Source organism: Siphateles boraxobius, unplaced genomic scaffold (assembly GCF_051911475.1).
Source record: "Siphateles boraxobius isolate OS27281-9 unplaced genomic scaffold, OSU_SipBor_1 20, whole genome shotgun sequence".
NCBI classification, from domain to species: Eukaryota; Metazoa; Chordata; class Actinopteri; order Cypriniformes; family Leuciscidae; genus Siphateles; species Siphateles boraxobius.
This window is the reverse complement of record NW_027508811.1, coordinates 20,551,534-20,572,504: the sequence shown is the minus strand read 5'-3', so window position 1 is coordinate 20,572,504 and position 20,971 is coordinate 20,551,534. Positions and strand designations below refer to the sequence as shown.

At 38.8% G+C, this 20,971-nt stretch overlaps 2 protein-coding genes across 37 annotated transcripts in view; one reads left to right on the top strand and one right to left on the bottom strand.

Annotated features, from left to right (window-relative positions):
* Nucleotides 1-15,282, top strand: part of nsd2 (nuclear receptor binding SET domain protein 2) — a 29,790-nt gene extending 14,508 nt beyond the window's left edge. For 3 of the 5 annotated variants that reach the window (XM_077237427.1, XM_077237425.1, XM_077237426.1), the window contains exons 15-24: nt 1,979-2,158; nt 2,267-2,423; nt 2,606-2,808; nt 2,898-3,001; nt 3,182-3,451; nt 3,535-3,651; nt 7,933-8,074; nt 10,106-10,212; nt 13,990-14,185; nt 14,599-15,282. In XM_077237427.1, coding sequence (XP_077093542.1) covers nt 1,979-2,158; nt 2,267-2,423; nt 2,606-2,808; nt 2,898-3,001; nt 3,182-3,451; nt 3,535-3,651; nt 7,933-8,074; nt 10,106-10,212; nt 13,990-14,185; nt 14,599-14,909 — 1,787 coding nt within the window. In that variant the 3' untranslated portion in view covers nt 14,910-15,282. Of the gene's footprint in view, nt 1-1,978; nt 2,424-2,605; nt 2,809-2,897; nt 3,002-3,181; nt 3,452-3,534; nt 3,652-7,932; nt 8,075-10,105; nt 10,213-13,989; nt 14,186-14,598 lie in introns of all 5 variants that reach the window. The other 2 variants (XM_077237424.1, XM_077237423.1) reach the window with 1 other exon arrangement.
* Nucleotides 15,283-18,073: 2,791 nt separating this feature from the next.
* The window catches only part of kiaa1109 (KIAA1109 ortholog), a 58,202-nt gene continuing 55,304 nt past the window's right edge, over nt 18,074-20,971 (bottom strand). For all 32 annotated transcript variants that reach the window (XM_077237379.1, XM_077237382.1, XM_077237399.1 and 29 more), the window contains 4 exons: nt 20,378-20,572; nt 20,104-20,238; nt 19,856-20,024; nt 18,074-19,196 (listed from right to left, as the gene is read on the bottom strand). In XM_077237379.1, the coding sequence (XP_077093494.1) occupies nt 18,977-19,196; nt 19,856-20,024; nt 20,104-20,238; nt 20,378-20,572 (719 nt within the window). In that variant the 3' untranslated portion in view covers nt 18,074-18,976. The remainder of the gene's footprint in view (nt 19,197-19,855; nt 20,025-20,103; nt 20,239-20,377; nt 20,573-20,971) is intronic.

Below are 20,971 nucleotides of genomic sequence, written 5' to 3'. Positions count from 1 at the left end.
GTACAAAAAAGACATGAATGTTTACGCACTGAAGGGCAAAGACGATGCAGTATAAAGTGGGTCCAAATAAAAATACATTTATGTTGTGTTTAACTACTATGTACTAACATTTAAATTGAATAATTTATAATTTGATACAATCCACTTATTGTGTACATGCATGTTATGTTGCACTTATAATTAAATACCTGCAGTAATTATTTCTGTAAGTCTGTGTTTAATTACACTGTTGACTCTTCCCCTACCCATTAACTCAACTTTAAACCTAACCATAACATGAAACATGTCCCTACCTTTACCCATATCCAACCTCGATAAAAGCAAAAGAGTTTTGCAATGCAACATGAACACAATAAGTAGATTATACCAAACTATTGTTGTTGTGTTTTTTTTTTTTTCACAAGTACACCTTTTCTTTCATGTCATTTAATTCAAACTGCAAACAAACAACGACTGCATGCTTCTAATAGGTTAAATCATCGGTTCCCAACAGGGGGGTTCAATACTATATACTATATGAAGCCATACTATAGTATAATGTGAGATAGAAATAAATATTTAAGTATTAAATTCAAGTTAACGTAAACTTTTCCCTCCGCTGAGTCTGTCAGTCATCTCCATTCAGCATTCAAACAGCGCATCGCGTTCGGTTACGACAGTCAACGATGAAACTCTCTCCAAGATGATTCAATGTTACTATTATTATACTTGATCTGTAGATAAAGCTCTATGGTTTCGCATAAAATGACTATCTTGCTGGACTGTATTGCTGTACCTTAATCATGTTCCTTTCTACTGTGTGTCTGTTAGATCACAACACTGGAGAACACTATAATTGTTCTTCACGCGCACAGTAACTGAAATTTAAAACTGTTAGAAGAAAAGGCTCAAACTATTGCATATATAGATACTGTATAATACACTATGCATCGATATGCCTTTCCTTTGTGCTTTGAACTTTTCTGGGCGCTGTGACTCTGTTGCTTCAAGCGTATCATTCTGCGCTCGGGATGCGCATAAGCGCTTTGTGCCGCACTGTATTGGAGTCTTTCATAATCATATCATAATACTTTTGCGCAATGAAAGATTATAAATAGCCTTTTTTGTTCTGTTCTGTCCTATGTAGCATATGTTGCTGCCTCATTAAACAGCTGTGCTGACATTTAAAAAATGTCTTAATTTTATAGTAGACTATATATATAATAATTGATCTTTCTGATTTTTATCTTGTTTTTCATGAATGTATTTTACAACAATACAAAGAGCAATGTAACGTTTTACCAGATTTAGTGCTACACTTATTGTCTCTTTGTTCAACACTAAATGTTTTTTTCACTAAATGTTCAGATTCTTCTCACCTTTTTCAGCCCTGACCTGTTTTCATGCCTGAAATTTAGATAATGAGCGAGTACATCATGAATCCATTTTCCGAACAGTGTTTTTGTCTTGTCCTGAGTCACTCTGGTACACCTATAATAAGTGTTTATATTGGGACTATTTTACACTGGTTCGGGTCGTACCGCTGCGGTGTAGCCTAGTGCCTGCGTGACTCGTCATAGACATAAACAGAGAGAAGAAGCCCCGGCTACAATGTTCTTCAACAAGGCGCATTATTCTGTTAATAAACGCATGTTTATTAATCACTAGAGCGCCAAACTATCATATTACATCAGCTAATTTTATTCACGATCCCCTGGCTGACCAAAAATGGGTTTTCAATGAGGTCCCAGACACCAGTCATTTTGTAATAGCCTATATTAATAATTTTTTTCCTGCACACCAGTGTGAATACTGATATTTTTGTTAATGCATTTCAAATAGGGCCAATTAATAGGCTACTCCTAGGCTTACGTTTTTAAATTAGAAATGGCCTACTGGGTTAAATGATATGAAAACGCTAAATGAATCTCCAACAAAAGGACTTATTTAGTTGGTGTTGGTTTAATCACCTAATACATTTCCTGTTGTCCCCTTGCAGGAAAGATGATGCGTTGTTTGCGCTGTCCCGTGGCCTATCATGTTGGAGACCTGTGTGTTGCTGCGGGCAGTGAGATGCTGTCATCTTCTGCCATTGTGTGCACAAACCACTTCAGGGCTAAGAAAGGCTACAGTCACCACTCTCACGTCAATGTCAGCTGGTGCTTTATCTGCTCAAAGGGTGTGAATTCCACTGTCATTATAAAGCTTTTTTATTCCTTTTTTAATGTATGGCATCTGAAGTTGAACATGACGGCACTATATAAATGGATGCATTTGTGTGTTGAAGGTGGCCGTCTGCTGTGCTGTGAGTCATGTCCAGCTGCATTTCACCCTGACTGTCTGAACATCGCTATGCCTGATGGCAGCTGGTTCTGTAATGATTGTCGCTCAGGGAAGAAACCCAAATACAGAGATGTTATCTGGGTCAAACTGGGGAATTACAGGTCAGTCTCTAACAGCACCACACACCTTTAGCTTAAACTTAGTGAACTCATCTGCTTGCATCAGATTGTTATTTATTTTATTTAGGGGGTTGGTGGTTTCTAGGGCTAGAGAGCGCTATTGAAAATGATCAAATAATAGGTTATTTTCCTGTCCTAAACTTTGGCTTCATTTAAAATTCTAGATGGTGGCCTGCAGAGATCCGTCACCCTAAGAACATCCCAACAAACATCCAGCACCTGCGTCATGAGATTGGAGAGTTCCCCGTGTTCTTCTTTGGCTCTAAAGACTATTTCTGGACACACCAGGGCAGAGTCTTTCCTTACATGGAGGGGGACAGGGGAAGCAAATACCAACAGACTGGCATTGGGAAGGTCTTTAAGAATGGTAAAATATTCTTTGTTTTATTATCTTATTTGTAATCACAGTATTGTCAGTGCTGTTGTGAAATGGTTCCTCTGTATCTATTTGTGCAGCCCTGCTGGAGGCTGAAACTCGGTTTAAGGAGATTGAGATGGAGAGGGAGGCCAAAGAGGCTCAAGAGAACAACAAGAAACCTCCTCCATACAAATACATCAAGGTATTGCCATTCAATATATGACCTTTATAAGACTCCCATGGTCTTGGAAATCCTGGACATGTCGGTTTAATTTCCAGGCCATTACAATTTCTGTAGAGATTTTAATGTTATGAATGTAGTCTGTTTATAGAGATTTTAAAAGCTTTATTTATTTGAATGGTTTCATTTATTTCTTATTAGGTGAATAAGCCTTGTGGACGAGTGCAAGTCTACACCGCAGACATTTCTGAGATCCCCAAGTGTAACTGTAAGCCGTCAGACGAGCGTCCCTGCAGCTTTGAATCCGAGTGTCTGAATCGCATGCTGTTGTACGAGTGCCATCCTCAAGTGTGTCCTGCTGGAGAGCGCTGCCAAAACCAGGACTTCACCAAACGCCACTATCCCGAGACCAAGATCATCCGCACCGCAGGCAAAGGCTGGGGCTTGCTGTCACTGCGAGACATTAAGAAAGTAAGTCCACTAGCTTTTGAAAAGATTTAGCAAAGGACATTTGCTGTATGTGATTGCTGATTGGCTGTTTCTGTGTCACTCAGGGGGAATTTGTGAATGAATATGTGGGTGAACTGATAGACGAGGAGGAGTGCAGAGCCAGAATCAAATATGCTCAAGAAAACGACATCTCGCATTTCTATATGCTCACTATTGACAAGGTAAATAAAGGTTCCATGTGCTTGCTCTGCTTGTCATGCCTGATTTTGGCATGTTTGGACCCTATACAGCAGAGCCAGAGAAACAAGGTTGCATTGGGAGTGTCACTGAACAGCTTTGTGTGGTACTACAGGTCACAGTACTAGGGGTGGGCGATATGACCAAAATCTTACATCATATGATATGAGTAATTTTATTTCACGATAACGTTATATATCTTAAAGCTGCTGTAGGTAACTTCTGTAAACAATTTTTTTTTACATATTTGTTAAAACTGTCATTATGTCCTGACAGTAGAATATGAGACAGATAATCTGTGAAAAAATCAAGCTCCTCTGGCTCCTCCCAGTGGTCTTATTGCCATTTGCAGAAATACACCGCTCCCGGTCAGAAGCAACCAATCAGAGCCAGGAGGAATGTCTTAGCAGTGTCAATCATGCTCGTGTACATGCTGATCACCCCTCTCTTGCAAAGCGCATACTGTCGTTCAAACTCAAGATTGCCCGTGTGCTGCAGCTGTGCTAATGGCGGAGAAACAACCTAAACTGCCAATTTCTTGAGTGGCACTTGCTCATAAAACAAAGAGGTGAAAGGAGAAAGACAGATGATGATAAACAAGCGAAAAAGAAAGAATTAGACAGTAGGGCAGCAGCTATCGATTATTTTTGTAATTGATTAATCTAGCACTTAATCGATCGATTAATCGAGTAATCGGATATTTTTTGTGTGTGTTTTATTAACAGAATAGTTATATTAAACTTGTGTCTATTTCAGTTAAAGCTGTTATGTTATATACTATACGTTATATAGTATGTAAGTTATAAAGCTATCTCATATGTGAATTTCTCCTTTAAGTTGTTATAATATAACCACTCTAAACATATTTGTGTATTCTGGTAGTTAAATGCTGAAGAAGAGCTGTAACGTGACTTGTTGTTGAACACGCAGTAAAAGCTCACGCACTTTTTGTTCCGTGCGTTTTAACTGAAAAATGAGTACTCCGAATCTTTATTAAAAACCAACAGGCTGGGTACCTTAATTTTTTGTTGTTGTATGTAACTATTTGGCAGACGTGAAATACAAACAAGGTCTTGCAAAGACTGCAATACAATATTTGTTCCTCCATCACGTCCCGGTGTGTACAGTGAATGCATGCTGAAAATATTGTTGCGTGGCTACATAAAAGTTTAAGCATATGTGATGCATTGCAGGGCTCGACATTAAGGCTTGTCCGCTTGTCCGGGACAAGTGGATTTTTTGTAGGACAAGTAGAAGAGAAAATTAGTTGTCCGACCGGACAAGTTAAATTTCAAACAAAATAAAATGCCATGTTACTTCACGTTATGTGCCACTCGTTACGTCTATTTTACAGATTTAATTTTACAGATTTGAAACGAAGACATGTCCTGAATGTGAATGGCCTGTGAATGTCCTGAATGTGACTCGCAGAAAGACGCGCACCAGTATGATGCGCATGCACAGACCGCGCGCCAGAATACAGTTCTCTTTCGCGCTTGAACGAACATCAACACACACAATTAAGCCAAAATGTCATTTGTTGAGTATCTTCATAACACAAGAGCAGTCTTATGATGGACATAAAGAGTTGTGACTCATGAGAGAATGAGGCGCGTGTGAGATCCGCGTCTCTGTCCACAGCGGCTGCTCTTAAAGGGCCAGCTACCAATAAAGTGTTCTGTCAGTAAAGTTAATGAAAGAACAAAGGGAACAGAGAAAATTACTCACTGCTCTTGACTAAAGAACTTGTGTAGCTTTAATAAGGAGTAGTCTATATATAATTTATAATTTATGCTGCGCAGACTGTTTGATAACTTGATTCAATTTCTGTATATGTCCTACCTGTTAGACAGTTCATTTTTATCCAAACATCAATGGCTTATTGATCATTATAGGTGTTATCAATCATTTAGTTGTTATTGCTAATTTCAGAATTATCACTAATCTGTGTGTGCATTTGGTTTAGAACCAAACAAGTTGACTCATGAAACCATTTGTTTATTATATCGCAATCGCATATCACAACCGCAATATTGATCTCAATAATAGGAATATGACATTTTCCCCAAATCGTGCAGCCCTAGATAAAATTATAAATCTTTACCCGGACAAGTGACTTTTGTGCATGGACAAGTGAAACATAAATTTACTTGTCCGAAGGACAAGTGCCTCAAAAAGTTAATGTCAAGCCCTGCATTGCTGCAATTGGTCTGACTGGTGTGTGTGTGTGTGTGTGAAGGGGTTCTTTTTTTAGGCTATACTCTCTTGTAAACGTTCACGTTCAATTGCTACTTAAAAATGTCATGAAATCATATCTAGTCAAACCGCATCACGACATCGCTACAAATACAGTATGGGATTAAAATCAGCAAACATCAATTCATCGATGCCACCTAGGTCACTAGAAATAGAACGCCGCCATATTGACGACCGATCTCGCCCGGCGCTGCCCAAACTGCCCATTGGAATGAGAGAGAAAGACAGAGATAGATTGATAAAATGTTAATTTTAGGCTTCGATCCTTATTTGTTACCCCCAGTTTTCTTTTGTCCTTTATCATCTGCCCCAGACTTGGGCTACCCCAATTTGCCTTCCATGATATATATATATTTACCTTCTACATAACCCCTACCCATACAGTGAGGATCGCTTAAAGGCTTTCAAAGAGTACAGACGCGTATCAATATGCTGTGGCTGGATGGGTTACAAACGTTAAAGTGCAGCACCTGAACACAAAGGATTTATATTTAATCATGGGAAATGTTGGTATTATAAAAAGAAAATCAAATGTATGATTTTGGTGGTAGTTTTTGCTCTGACTAGGTAGCGAGTAGTTAGCTAGCAAAGTGGCTAAGCTGGTAGCTTGCCTCTCTACCAAAGAGACTGGATGACAACCCTGTTTAAGACATAACCGACTTATACAACATATTGCAGGCATTACTGAGACCGCCGGTCGTCAAGATGGCGGCGCAAAGCTACAGTGATGTCATGTGAACCGAACGAATAGGCTTAGACTACGTTACCTTGTTTAAGCAAGTTAAGTGTATTAAGTGAATTAAGTGTGTAATGATCCAACACTCTAGACAATTTCTGCCGTTTATTTACATATATATTCTCCGCCATCGCGCCAACTAAATTCAAAATATATGCTTCCTGAACAGGTCCGTGTGAATAAACGGTCCGTGTGAAACAATCAAATCCCTGCGCCGCGCGTATAGTGCGCGTCATAGGTATTTAACGAGGCTTCGAGGCAGAGTTTTTGCCTCGAAGAATTTTTGTAATCGAGTTACTCGAGGAATCGTTTCAGCACTATTAGACAGAGCCCATTGACTCGGTGTCAAAACTCTAGCCGCATAACATGTTGATAAAATGTCGCGCACTGTGCTAAGCAACAATTGATACCTGCTAATTCACTGGCTTTTCATGTTGCTGAAATAATGTACCGGCAAACCTTATCTAGTATTACATATTGCTAGAATAATTACTTGCATACTGTAATGTTAGTTACCGTTATATTAACGTTATCTTACTAGCTATTTATAACTTATAGAAAGAGTGCAACGTTATAAAGTTACATGTATTGCAAAATACATAATGATTTGAGGACCAAGTTTGTAGTCAAAGTATGAGCAGGCCATAGTCAATGTAAAGCATATTGTTGATGTTTCGTCCCTATTAGTGAATGTTTCATAACTGTTTATCCGCCGTCAATGGTGGTCCTGCTTACTAGCCTGCGCGTTCACGGCAGGCTCCGCTGTGGGGGAGGAGCTGTGGAGGGAGGGCTGTAGCGCAGCAGAGAGCAAGGGGGTGGGACCTGTAAGTTGTGCTTGTTCAAATTTTCAGACTAAGTCAACGTTTTCTAAAAACTCCCTACTGCAGCTTTAATATAGTTATTTTTGCTTTAAATGAGGTAATGATTTGAAAATTTATAAATTTATACCATTGAAATTTCATAATTCTTATCACCATTTTCAATATTTAAAAAACTAAACATAGCCTAAAAAACACTCAAGCATCCTGAAGACAAGTAAATTGATAAAGAAAGAGCAAAGAAAGCAAACTACAATAGAACAAAGACACAAATGAAATGGACGATAGTCCAGAATCTCTACCAGTTTACAAATTTCTACTGGTTAATCGTGTCTACCGGTATATCGCCCACCCCTACATAGTACTACAGATCATTCCATAGAATACATGCTCACGACCACATAATGGTTTGTGATCATTCTACCTTCATTGTCCTATACACTGTTTGTGTGCAGGATCGGATTATAGATGCGGGACCCAAAGGGAACTACTCTCGCTTCATGAACCACAGCTGCCAGCCCAACTGCGAGACTCAGAAATGGACGGTTAATGGAGACACTCGCGTGGGCCTGTTTGCCGTGTGTGACATCCCTTCTGGTGAGCTCACATTCTGAAAATAAGAGATACGATGGATTTTTGTGTAAGGCTGGGTGATAAATTGAAATAAAAAATGTTCCCACTCTAATTTTAGCTAGTGTTGCTATATATATATATTTTGTAAATATAATGCATTGAACTTTAAAATGTAAAAAAAAAAAATCACCATTTAAAATCTTGAAAACTGTAGTGTTGGTGTATTTTATTTCTTGTATAAAATATTTAGAATCTGTTCAGCCAAATGGCAGTTAAAATAATGTCTCCCTGGTTTGGGGGGAAAAACACTAATTTAAGCAAGTTCAGAGCAAAAAAAACAAACAAGATTGAATATTTTGGCTTAAATAAAGAGTAAAATATATATTTGGTGTTTTCCACTGGATTTTGTGAATCTATTGGGGGGGGGGATTTAGGTCCCTCTAAATATTTTTTTTTTTTTACATCTTAAAGTTAAATGCATAAATCTGGTGCACTTGGAGAGCAAAATTAAGAGCTCCATCCCATTTTCAGTGACCACATGGAAGAAAAAAGTATTGAGTATTGCATTGACTGGACTTTAAAGTGGATTCAAACTTGTTTTTAAGCTGTGATTAGTTTCTCAGTCCACATTACAATCATACTGGTAAAATCATAATTTTGACATATTAGGAAGTCAAAAAAATGTAAACAATAAGTTACTAATAAAACTGTCTATTATTGTCCTTAAAGGGATACTCCACTTTTTTTGGAAATAGGCTCATTTTACAACTCCCCCAGAGTTAAAGTGTTGAGTTTTACCGTTTTTGAATCCATTCAGCCGATCTCCGGTTCTGGCGGTACCACTTTTAGCATAGCTTAGCATACATCATTGAAGTGGACAAGACCATTAGCATTTCTCCAAAAAAAAATGACCAAAGAGTTTCGATATTTTTCCTATTTAAAACTTGACTCTTCTGTAGTTACATCGTGCACTAAGACCGACGGAAAATGTAAAGTTGCGATTTTCTAGGCTGATATGGCTGGGAACTATACTCTCATTCCTGCGTAATAATCAAGAAACTTTACTGCCGTACCATGAGTGCAGCTGGCGTAATGATATGACGCAGCACCTGAAAAAAAGGCTACCTTCCGTCAACATAACCAACGTGACAACCTGCTTGCGCAGGGAGCGTTCCTTGTAGCATGGAGACATTTGTGACAGATGATTCAGAGGACATATACTACAAGAAACGTACGGCAGTAAAGTTTCTTGATTATTACGCAGGAATGAGAGTATAGTTCCCAGCCATATCAGCCTAGAAAATCTCAACTTTACATTTTCCGTCGGTCTTAGTGCACGATGTAACTACAGAAGAGTCAAGTTTTAAATAGGAAAAATATCGAAACTCTTTGGACATTTTTTTTTTTGAGAAATGCTAATGGTCTTGTCCACTTCAATGATGTATGCTAAGCTATGCTAAATGTGGTACCGCCAGAACCGGAGATCGGCTGAATGGATTCAAAAACGGTAAAACTCAACACTTTAACTCTGGGGGAGTTGTAAAATGAGCCTATTTCCAAAAAAAGTGGAGTATCCCTTTAAGACAGTATTACATTGATGTTGTAATACAACTGCACTGTAAAATAAATGCAAATTAATATTTAAGTATATAGTTTTTATAATAAAAATAACTAGTGTTTTAATCTCTTGCAAGAGTTTAACCCTCAAGCTTTTAATTGGATGGAGAACTGCAGTTTCTATGAAAACAGGTTTACAAACTTGACTGCTGAAAACACAGAAAACACAGCTAAAGAGCTGCTTGCGTGAACGTGAATTGATTTTTGTTTGATTGATTTATAAAATGGACTCTTGTTATAAGTAGCTTAGAAATATTTTTGGTTCATTATGAAACTGGCAGGACAGATTAGACTATTGCAGGCCCTCTGCATATTATTACAAAAAAAAATCTAAATTTTTGACTAAATTTTCTATTTATCGCCCCAACTATCTTTTGTTGCCAAATCTTGTTTTTTTCCCTCAGAATTAATTGGCCATTTGTGTGTCAATGTTTTCAGGCACTGAGCTGACATTTAACTATAACCTGGACTGTCTTGGCAATGAAAAGACTGTGTGTCGCTGTGGAGCTCCTAACTGCAGTGGTTTTCTAGGTGACAGACCCAAGGTGAGTGACTGTTACTTAGGGGTGGGAATTGGCAAAAATGTGACGATTCGATAGTATTGCGATATTTGGGCAACGATTCAATATTATTGCGTTTCATGTCCCCCATATTATTCAAAGGCATTACAAAAAATGAGGTAAATAAGACCGCTCAACTCACTTTAAATGTCACATTTAATTCTGTAAACATTATCTTCTGCACATTAACTGAAGTGCAAAAACTTAGGAGGGTAGTGCAAAAACTTGAAAACTTGTTCTTGAACATTCAGGACACAGGACCTTATTACAGGACAGGACGTAATTATTCTCTGAATAATTACGTCCTCTCACATGAATGGTGAGCTCTAGGCTTGCTACGATAGTCGGTGTTACACGGTGTTCAGTCACAACACTGGTTTCATCACTTGCCCACCGCGGCATCGCAACAAACAGACAAAAAAATGTAAAGCGTTAAAAATATTTAAAGCAATTACACAGTATCTGTTCAATTCTGTCTGTATTACACACACACACCCACACGACCCACAGAAAAGACGCGCGTCAGTATCTAGTTATCTTTCGGGCTTGAACAAACCATAACACACGGATTATGCCAAAATATCCGTTTTGTCGAGTGTCCTCATAAGAGCAGTCTTAAATGATTTAAATAAAGTCTGAAATGAACGTAGAGATTTGTGAGAAAATGGGACGCGTGTGAGATCGCGTCTCTGTCCCACATTGCACTACATTAACGAATGTACAGCTTATGTACGCTCAACGGCTGTCCGAATTCGCTCACTCGTTTTCATTCACTCCTTCAAGTCAACAGTATTAGTGGACTAATGTAGGGAATAGGCCTAACTTAGTGAATGAGGGTTTAGGGGTTGATTTAGGATTCAACCCATGTTCTCAAGTAGTGAAAAATAGAGGACACTGACAACGCGCTGACAGACAGGACCGAGAGTAGGTAATATTTAATATGAAACAAAGCTCACAGAGCTCTCAGCACATAACTTAAAATTATTTAAATACAACAGAGTAACATAAAGCAGACATAATAGAGTAACATAAACCTGAGAATAATCATAAAACCGAAATTTACCAACACAATTTGATAGAAGACGGAGCGTCGTGTACAACCGGTGATAATAGTGAAGCCATTTTCATTTGAATTTGCTGTTGAATCCACGACAACAAAGCACCGCAACAAGCGCCACCTTGTCGATGTAATATGCAAATGTGAATGATCAGAGTAAACTCTGAGAAAACCAATGGAGAAAATCGAAAGTAAAACAGATAATTGTATTATTAAATTTTGCAATACTTTGCGCTACTGTATCGATATAATTGTGTGCACAAAATATCACAATACTGAACAGAATCGATTTTTCCCCCCACCACTACTAGTGTTGTCAAAAATATCGATATTTCGATAAATATCGATACTGAAATATCTGAACGGTACCAATACTAATTTCCCGAAGTATCGATACACCAATACTAGCCGAGCAGTCACTTTCACTTCTCTCCAAAGGCGCGTTGACAAACACCACACGTGACGCACTCGTCTCATTCGCTCTGGTTAAATAGCAAAAGTGAATGGAAAGATGGCGAGTGCGGCGTCCCCGCGACCGGCTTTGGTTGATTGATAAAGAACACCGCGAGCGGGCATGTCGGAGTCGGAGAATGGCGTGGACAGGACACGCGCTACACACCGCGAGCGGGCATGTCGGAGAATAGCGCGGACACGCGCTTCACACTGCGAGCGGGCTGCGGGCACCCAAAAGATTGTTTGACTATCAATATCCCTCTCATCACTCATTTTGTAAAATTATTTTATAGAAGAAAACAGACTTAAGGAATTGGCTCCAGGGGTACCATTTAGCAGCATATGCTCAGCATCAGGGGTGTTTGTTTTTTAGACAGACCTGCACCACTGCTAAAAACATCCTAAAACACTGTAACTCTTCTCATTTTAACTTTTCTGAAACATTAACCAAGATGGCCTAGTATTGTTGTTGATATGAGTCTGTGTTTCGTTTTTCACTGTAATTCTTAAAGTTAACATAATCTGACTGAGGAATCGTAGACAAGTAAATATTGTAACTGTGGTCAGATGTAAATTAACTTGTGTCTGTTTAACTTTATTCAAAAATTATTATTTAATTCTGCAATTTGCCTTCATTAGCGATTATCATCAATTTGATTACACATATACTAATTAAACTAAACTGAGCTAGACAATGGCATCTCTGAATTCAATAATGAAATGCCTTTAACTGAAAATTGAATGTTTAACCTTATTATTATACATTACTGACACTCAATCCTCCAATTTGATACAGTTAAGTGCTTCGACACAATCTGTATTATTAAAAGCAATATATAAATAAAGGTAACTTGACTAGATGCTGATCCAGTGAGCATTGTTTCCGCGTGTGATGCACACACGTTTGCGTTTAAATCTGTTCATCAAATTAAGTTAATGTATTAACCAGCATTTATGACCGATGACCAATGCATTTGTTACAGTATATTTTAATCTTTGATAACAGTAGGTAATAAAAACACAACGGATCATGTTAGCTCTGGTCCAATGAAAAAATATTAACAGATAGAACTCAGGACATTTTTGTTCATGTAAAATATACCTCATTGTCATGTTCTAGACTTGTAATATTTAGCTTTAAATAAAAAAAAGACCCCCTTAATATTGTGGCAGTTTTTTTCTCTGTGGTATCGAAAATGGTATCGAATATCGATATTTTTCAAGGTATCGTATCGAAGTTAGAAATTCTAGTATCGTGACAACACTAACCACTACTGTTACTGTCTCTGTCATTATTGATGTCTTGCTGGTGTGGTGTAGTGGTTAGGCTAAAACCTTCTAAATACCAGGCCTGAGCTTAATCACCTTTGTGACAAAAATATTTTTTTTTTCGCCTTCATTCGCCATTGGCTTTTGGCTTGCTTCGTTGGGGACATTTAACATTTAATTTTGAATTTAACAATACTATTACAACTTTACTTTCCTGTTATCTCTGTAAAGCTGCTTTGAAACAATTTGTATTGTAAAAGTGCTATATAAATAAAGGTGACTTGACTTGACCTTCAAAACCTTTAAAACTAAGTTTGTCCCTATAATACAGGGTATCCGCGGGGTCTTGAAAAGTATTAAAAGGTGATAAATCAATTTTGGGAAAATTAAGACCCTTAAAAAGTAAAAAGACCTATTAAAAAGTCTTATCACGGCTTTATAAAGTCTTACATTTCGAAAGTATTTTTTCTGAATTAGCTGTCCAACAGTTTAAGTCCCAAAAACATCGTAAAAGTGTGTGAATTTAGTAATTTTTACTTAAAAAACGAAGAACTGAGGCACATGTCAGCATGATTGTTGTTGAGGGTGGAGCAAAGTTTTGTTTTGTTTTTTAATAAACTTTGGGATAGTAAACTGATTTACTATCCCAGCCTATTTGAATTTTTTTTTATCAGAGTGGTCTATAGTCTTTATCACAAACTAAAACTGTTAAGCTAAAAGTATCACTGATGTAAATGGTTACGGCTTGAAGTGGCGGTGAGGTATTAAAAAATATTGAGAAGGTCTTGAAAAAGTCTTGAAAAGGTATTAAAATTAACTTCAAGATTCCTGCATATACCCTGTAATATTTGTACTACAAGTTTGGATGACAGCATCTGCTACATAACTACTTTATTACTTTCCACTCCTTGAACTGGATAACAATGTATATGCAAATGGAAGTCTAAATGCCTTGACACTTGCTTTTCACCCGTCAACTTCAGAACGGTCATCCTTCTGAGCCCAAAAACAAGCATCAGAAGAAAAAGCCCAAGCGGAGAAGGTCCCGGAACGAAGGCAAGAAGTCTGAGGACGAGTGTTTCCGCTGTGGTGACGGGGGACAGCTGGTTCTGTGTGACAAGAAGGGCTGCACTAAAGCCTATCACCTTTCCTGCCTAGACCGCACCAAGAGACCATTTGGTAACCTTTACTTTATAAAGCTGACAGTCAATTAAAAAATTAAAATTAAAAAATTAATCAGGATTAATTGCACCTAACGTTAAAGTTTTTTAAAATTATGATAATTTTACATTCAATGTCCAAATTAATGTGGAAACAATAAAGACTGTTTAAAATATTTGTTTAATGGCATCCTATCACTGATACCAATACTGCTGCTACTGAGGTCTCTATTAAATGTCCCCGTCCCATCCCACCAAAACGTTATCCATTATAGCTATTAAACATTGCAGTATAATTGAAAGCCTATTAAAGATTGCAGTATAATTGAAAGCCTATCATTTGTAACATTTAATATGCTTTAATTGTCTTTTGTCCCTTTTTTAATTTAATCATCGACAACTTTTACATTTGTGATCCGTGTTTTCTTCCAGGTCGCTGGGACTGTCCCTGGCATCACTGTGATGTGTGTGGAAAGAACTCCGATGCTTTCTGCCAGCTGTGCCCTAACTCTTTTTGCAAGGCTCACCAGGAGGGGGCGCTGCGGTCTCACCCGCTCATGGGCCAGCTCTGCTGCCAGGAACATGAAGACTCCGATATCCGCCCTCAGGCAGAGCCCCCGCTGGACCACAGCGCTGAAGTGCCCTCATCCACCAAACCACGCAAGTACAGGCGCAGAACAGAGGCTAAAACCAGCAGCAAAGCACCTCTCAAGAAGAGGTCCAGAAAGACCACTGACATGTAGTGGGATATCGAACTATGGAACCTGCCTTTCCTCCCGCTAATCCCGACGACCTCCTCCTCAGCTCCTGCCCAAATGATTCAGTGATCTTGACGTCGTGTGACTGTTCTGCCAAGCTGAAAGCACTGTATGTGTCTGATCAGGGAAGCGTGTTAACACTGTAGAGCTCCTCAGAGCTGCCGAATCAGGTCTCCCTTCACTCACACTGCCTCCTCATGTTCCACTCGTGTGTGTGTGTGTGTGTGTGTGCATGCACTGCCAAATAGACGACAGAGCCAACAGACTGAACACCTCAAATAAACAGCATTACGGACGCCAAACTTGAAACCTTTTTTACGCCGTTATGAATCTTGGCATAGTTTTTTCTTCTTTTTTTTTTTAAACCGTAGATATGTATATGGAAATGTATATGAAAGACCAAAATTATAATACTGGATTTATTGTTAGTAACAGATGCCAGAAGTTTTTGTTTTTAACAAGTGGTATCTTTAAATAAGACACTATGGGTAGCCCTTGAATTACATTTTTAGAGTCAGTTCATATAACTATAGAGCAGCACAATTTTTTGTTTATTATGTATAGCTTGGTTCATTTTTGTAGCTCATTTTTGAGTTTGAGTAACCAGGACGTTAGGATGTTAAATCTACCTATTCAGAGTTTTAAGACGGCAAATCATGACGGGCTTCTTGTGATACTTACGAGAAATAAAGCTGTTTCAAGCAATTGTGGTGTGATTTTTATCAATTTAATTTACATGTATTTATTTGTTTAAAAGTTGTCGTTTTCAAACTTCAATTCCCATTTCTGTTTGTAGTTTGTTAAAGCTTTTTTTTTAAAGAACAAAAACTGAGCAAATACACAAATTGCATTACCCTTCACAAGGCAAATTATTTTATCATTTGAAATGCCAGGGCGATTTTGCGGGAAATGTCAGTAACGTCATCCGTCTTTACGTAATGTCCGTAATAGGGGGGAAAAAAGGAATTGGTTATTTTTGGGGTTAGTGGGAGTTTTTTTTTTTGTTTGTTTTTTTTTTTTTTTGGAGTGGCAGTTTTGGTGTTAGTGACATTTGATCATTTGATTGCTCTGATTCCATCGATTAGTTCTGAGACATCTATCATCCGTTTAAGTGCTGAACTGAAACTATTGAACATGAAGTGCGCTACACAGTGGTTAAGTGTGGAATTGTAATGTGATAGTGTAATCCATCCAGCATGTGGCGTCATCCAGTTTGTCATCATTCAACGTAGTCTAGATCTCTGTCTAAAAAACGAGTCAAAAATAATGTTTCAAATCATAGCTGCAATTCTAGTACATCAATCACTGGAAATAAAAGATCTGGTAGCTAGTTATCTTATTATAAACATAATACACTAACCTAAAGGATTATTAGGAACACCATACTAATACTGTGTTTGACCCCCTTTCGCCTTCAGAACTGCCTTAATTCTACGTGACATTGATTCAACAAGGTGCTTGAAAGCATTCTTTAGAAATGTTGGCCCATATTGATAGGATAGCATCTTGCAGTTGATGGAGATTTGTGGGATGCACATCCAGGGCACGAAGGTCCCGTTCCACCACATCCCAAAGATGCTCTAATTGGGTTGGGATCTGGTGACTGTGGGGGCCATTTTAGTACAGTGAACTCATTGTCATGTTCAAGAAACCAATTTGAAATGATTCGAGCTTTGTGACATGGTGCATTATCCTGCTGGAAGTAGCCATCAGAGGATGGGTACATGGTGGCCATAAAGGGATGGACATGGTCAGTAACAATGCTCAGGTAGGCCGTGGCATTTAAACAATGCCCAGTTGGCACTAAGGGGCCTAAAGTGTGCCAAGAAAACATCCCCCACACGAATTACACCATCACCACCAGCCTGCACAGTGGTAACAAGGCATGATGGATCCATGTTCTCATTCTGTTTACACCAAATTCTGACTCTACCATCTGAATGTCTCAACAGAAATCGAGACTCATCTGACCAGGCAACATTTTTCCAGTCTTCAACTGTCCAATTTTGGTGAGCTCTTGCAAATTGTAGCCACTTTTTCCTATTTGTAGTGGAGATGAGTGGTACCCGGTGGGGTCTTCTGCTGTTGTAGCCTATCCGCCTCAATGTTGTGCGTGTTGTGGCTTCACAAATGCTTTGCTGCATACCTCGGTTGTAACGAGTGGCTATTTCAGTCAAAGTTGCTCTTCTATCAGCTTGAATCAGTCGGCCCATTCTCCTCTGACCTCTAGCATCAACAAGGCATTTTCGCCCACAGGACTGCCGCATACTGGATGTTTTTCCCTTTTCACACCATTCTTTGTAAACCCTAGAAATGGTTGTGCGTGAAAATCCCAGTAACTGAGCACATTGTGAAATACCGGTACTCAGACCGGCCAGTCTGGCGCCAACAACCATGCCACGCTCAAAATTGCTTAAATCACCTTTCTTTCTCCTTCTGACATTCAGTTTGGAGTTCAGGAGATTGTCTTGACCAGGACCACACCCCTAAATGCATTGAAGCAACTGCCATGTGATTGGTTGATTGGATAATTGCATTAATGAGAAATTGAACAGGTGTTCCTAATAATCCTTTAGGTGAGTGTATATAAATAATACCATTTTGAATAAGAAATTTGTTTTGTTTTTTGTTGTAAATTTCTATTTAGCTTTGTTTTTCAGTTGTAATTGCAGTGCCTAAACTAGATTTCAGTTAGTTGCCAAGGCAACATCTATAAGTTATTTACATTTTTTAAATCGGTTTAATTTCAGCTTTATTTTAATTAACAAAAACTATTTTATTGGCTTAAAATCTTAAGCTATTACAAGTATTTGCAAACTGCAAGTCGACCACATTGCACTATTGGATACAGCATTGTTTAGTGTGCTCATTCAGGTATTGTATGCATACAGTGCACAATGTATATTAGATACTACAAAAACAGCAACTTATGCAATTCTGAACAGTCTATTTCCTCAGTATGTATACAGTGAAGATTGAACATTTTCTTCATGCATGGAGGATCAAAATAAACCATTACATCTGTGTAGCGAATTGTTGTTCCCCAAGGCAACCTTCCATTACCACAGCAACAAATGAACAAAACTCATCTTAGTTTACAAATCAGTGAAGTATAATGTGGAAGAAAAAAAGGTCACTTACAAGTATCATTCATTTTAGTAGTAATGATTTTATTCAGTTAAGAAATCAGCACATTGAACATATTTACCTCTGTACATACAATGGTCTATTGCACTTATGAAAAACGAAAAGGAAAAACACTATCACCACAGGCCTAACATGGGTAACAGCTTATGCATTTAAGATATTTACATTTTGTTTGCCTATTTAAGTTAGAGCCTTGCTTTATAGGCCAGTTCACATTACAAAGCACAATCTGAGGTTCTGATGTATTCACAGGAATATCTGAGGCATCTCCACTCTATCATCCCTTAAAATGTGTTAATCAGGCATAAAAATTTGGTCACTCTCAAAGGAATAATTAGGCATAGGGATGTTCACGCTTCCTCTGCTGGCTAAAATAACACTTTACCACCCGGTCAGCGGTTACCTGTATTGTTTGCTCTTAAAATGTTAAATAAAACTACTTAAAAAGTCTGATTGGCAATATTCAGCAGTATATTCACCTCAAGAGAAAGAACACAGGATGCTTATCGCTCCTCTGAACTCATGTAAACTGATTTCAAGAGCACACTCGTATACTGTAGCTTAAGATCACTGCTCATCTGTTAGTGTCAGCAACGTGTAAGTGCGTTTAATCCATGTTAAAAAGTCCAAATGGCATTCCGCAGCAGCTATCCAATCTTTACTTGATCTGAAAATTCAAATGTACAAAAAAAACACTTTCAGTCACCCAAGAGCTATAGCCATATGAACCAGGGCAAACATTAATGTTCACACAGTATAGCAATGGCCGTAATGCGTATGTGAGTGCTGAACAGTAGTTTGCAATAAATCTAGTGGTTTCAGACAAGGTAAAAAAAAAAAAGAAGTAAAATTCACACAGCTGGCTCCAGATAGCGGAAATGTATTAATACATTGAAGTGTCTGAGTTAATGCTCATCTTTGTCTCTTTGACCTTTCTTCTCCTTCTCATCCTGCAATGCCGTGCCGAGTTTCTTAATGAGAACGGACAGAACTTTATCCAGAGGGTCCATCACTCCTCTCTGTAGCCACTTGGGAATTGTAGTCCTGGCATGGTGGAATCCCAGCTTCTGCAAAATGTAGTCCACCCCCACCGGATCAATCTTACGGCCCGTCCACGAGATCAACCTGAAACATTACACGTCAAACGACTTCATTACGGACAATAATGTATGAAAAGTGTAACCTGTGCTAATGATGGTGAAATATGTACTTGTATGGAGTAAGCAAGTATATCACATTTAAACACATGTAACCACCAGCCAATGTCCTAGCAATAACCCAGAACTTCCTAGCATCCACTCAGGAAAACTCTTGCAACTCTCTCACAATGATTCAGCAACAAACTAGTAAAGTGCTAGCACCTATTCAGAGCACTCTAACAACTCCCTAGAAACCAGGACTCCCTAAAAACAGCATAGCAACCATCAAGAAAACCCTCACTATAACCTAGAAACCACCCGCAACATCCTAGCATCTGGCAGAAAACCTTAGCAACCAAATATGGTTGGTTGATACAAGTTCTAATACCCTAACAGCTCCCTACCATCTATTCAAAAAATGTTAACTAACACCCCAACAACCACCCAGATTCCCACAGCAACCAGCCAGAACACCCACACAACTTCCTACCATCCAGTCAGAAAACCTTAACTACCACCTAGCAACACCCGAGCAACCACCCAAATTCCCACAGCAACTATCTAGTATTAACATAAGTCTATTTGATTTGAGACATCGGAAAGATCTGTGTTGAACAAAAGTTGAGGTCATGTGACCACAGTTACCGTAGTGTGGGCTCCAGATGCCATGTGTTGCAGAGGAACTCTCTCCAGTCCACTGTGGTGTAGTTCACCACCTCTTCATTTTCCTTCTTCTCTGATGACGAATCATCCTGCTGCGCGGTGGGGCTCTTCTGACCAGGTCGAGATGCGAAGATGCGTGGGGCGAAGAGAGCTGCAACACAAGCACATGCTCAGTGACAAAGGACATTTATGAAAGAAAAGGAAACCGAGTCTGGATTTCATGATCTCACCTTTTTCCTTTTCTTTCAAGTATGCTGACACCAGGTCATGCAGGAACATGATGAGCTCTGCATCCATGGTGACACAGATGTGATCGGTGAACTCGGTGACCACACTGCACTCCACTTTAGGCTTACTGCCGGCATCTGCAACACAGCTCAGAGTCAGCGAGGTTTCATACTATACAAGCTTCACAAGCGTCTAGCAACCTTAGGAATAAACAATAGCAAGGTAGCTGCCAGAGGCTACCAGAATATCAAAATCTGACAAGCTATTAGTCTGTACCACTGAGAGAAGGTTCCTCTGGGTCTTGCACATGAATGGATTTGAACTCGAGTTGCATTTTGGGAAGGGCGAAGATGGTCTCGGTTTCGTGGTTGTAGCTGGAGGAGCCCCTGAAGCCGCTCAGAAGGCTGGAGCTCTTTGCTGCTGCACCACTTTCGGAGTTGTTTGCATCCACGTTACGCAACAAGTTGAGCTCTGACACAAGAAAAGAGAGAATTATTATAAGGAAAATAAAAATATTCCATTTCAAGAACAGCAAATATGGTTATCATAAAGATGTGTCTGCTGCTCAGCAAACAATATGGCTTTACACTAGCTCTGTTCTAAAACCTTAGTTAGCTGCCTATATAGACAGCATTTTATCTCTTTCCCCACCATTGAGGAATTTTCCGTGATTTATGACAACGCTTCCCCAACATTGATGTAATTGATGTGTTTTCACTGTTATACGGTAGGGGGCGCTATTACCCTACTTCTGAAAGAGTACTGAATCTCCTGATCAAAACATGCAAAACAGGAGCAGAAATAAGTGATAAAAGCATTGCTTATTCATGTTGTAGTTTTCGGGGGAAAAAACTTTTTGTTAAAAATTAA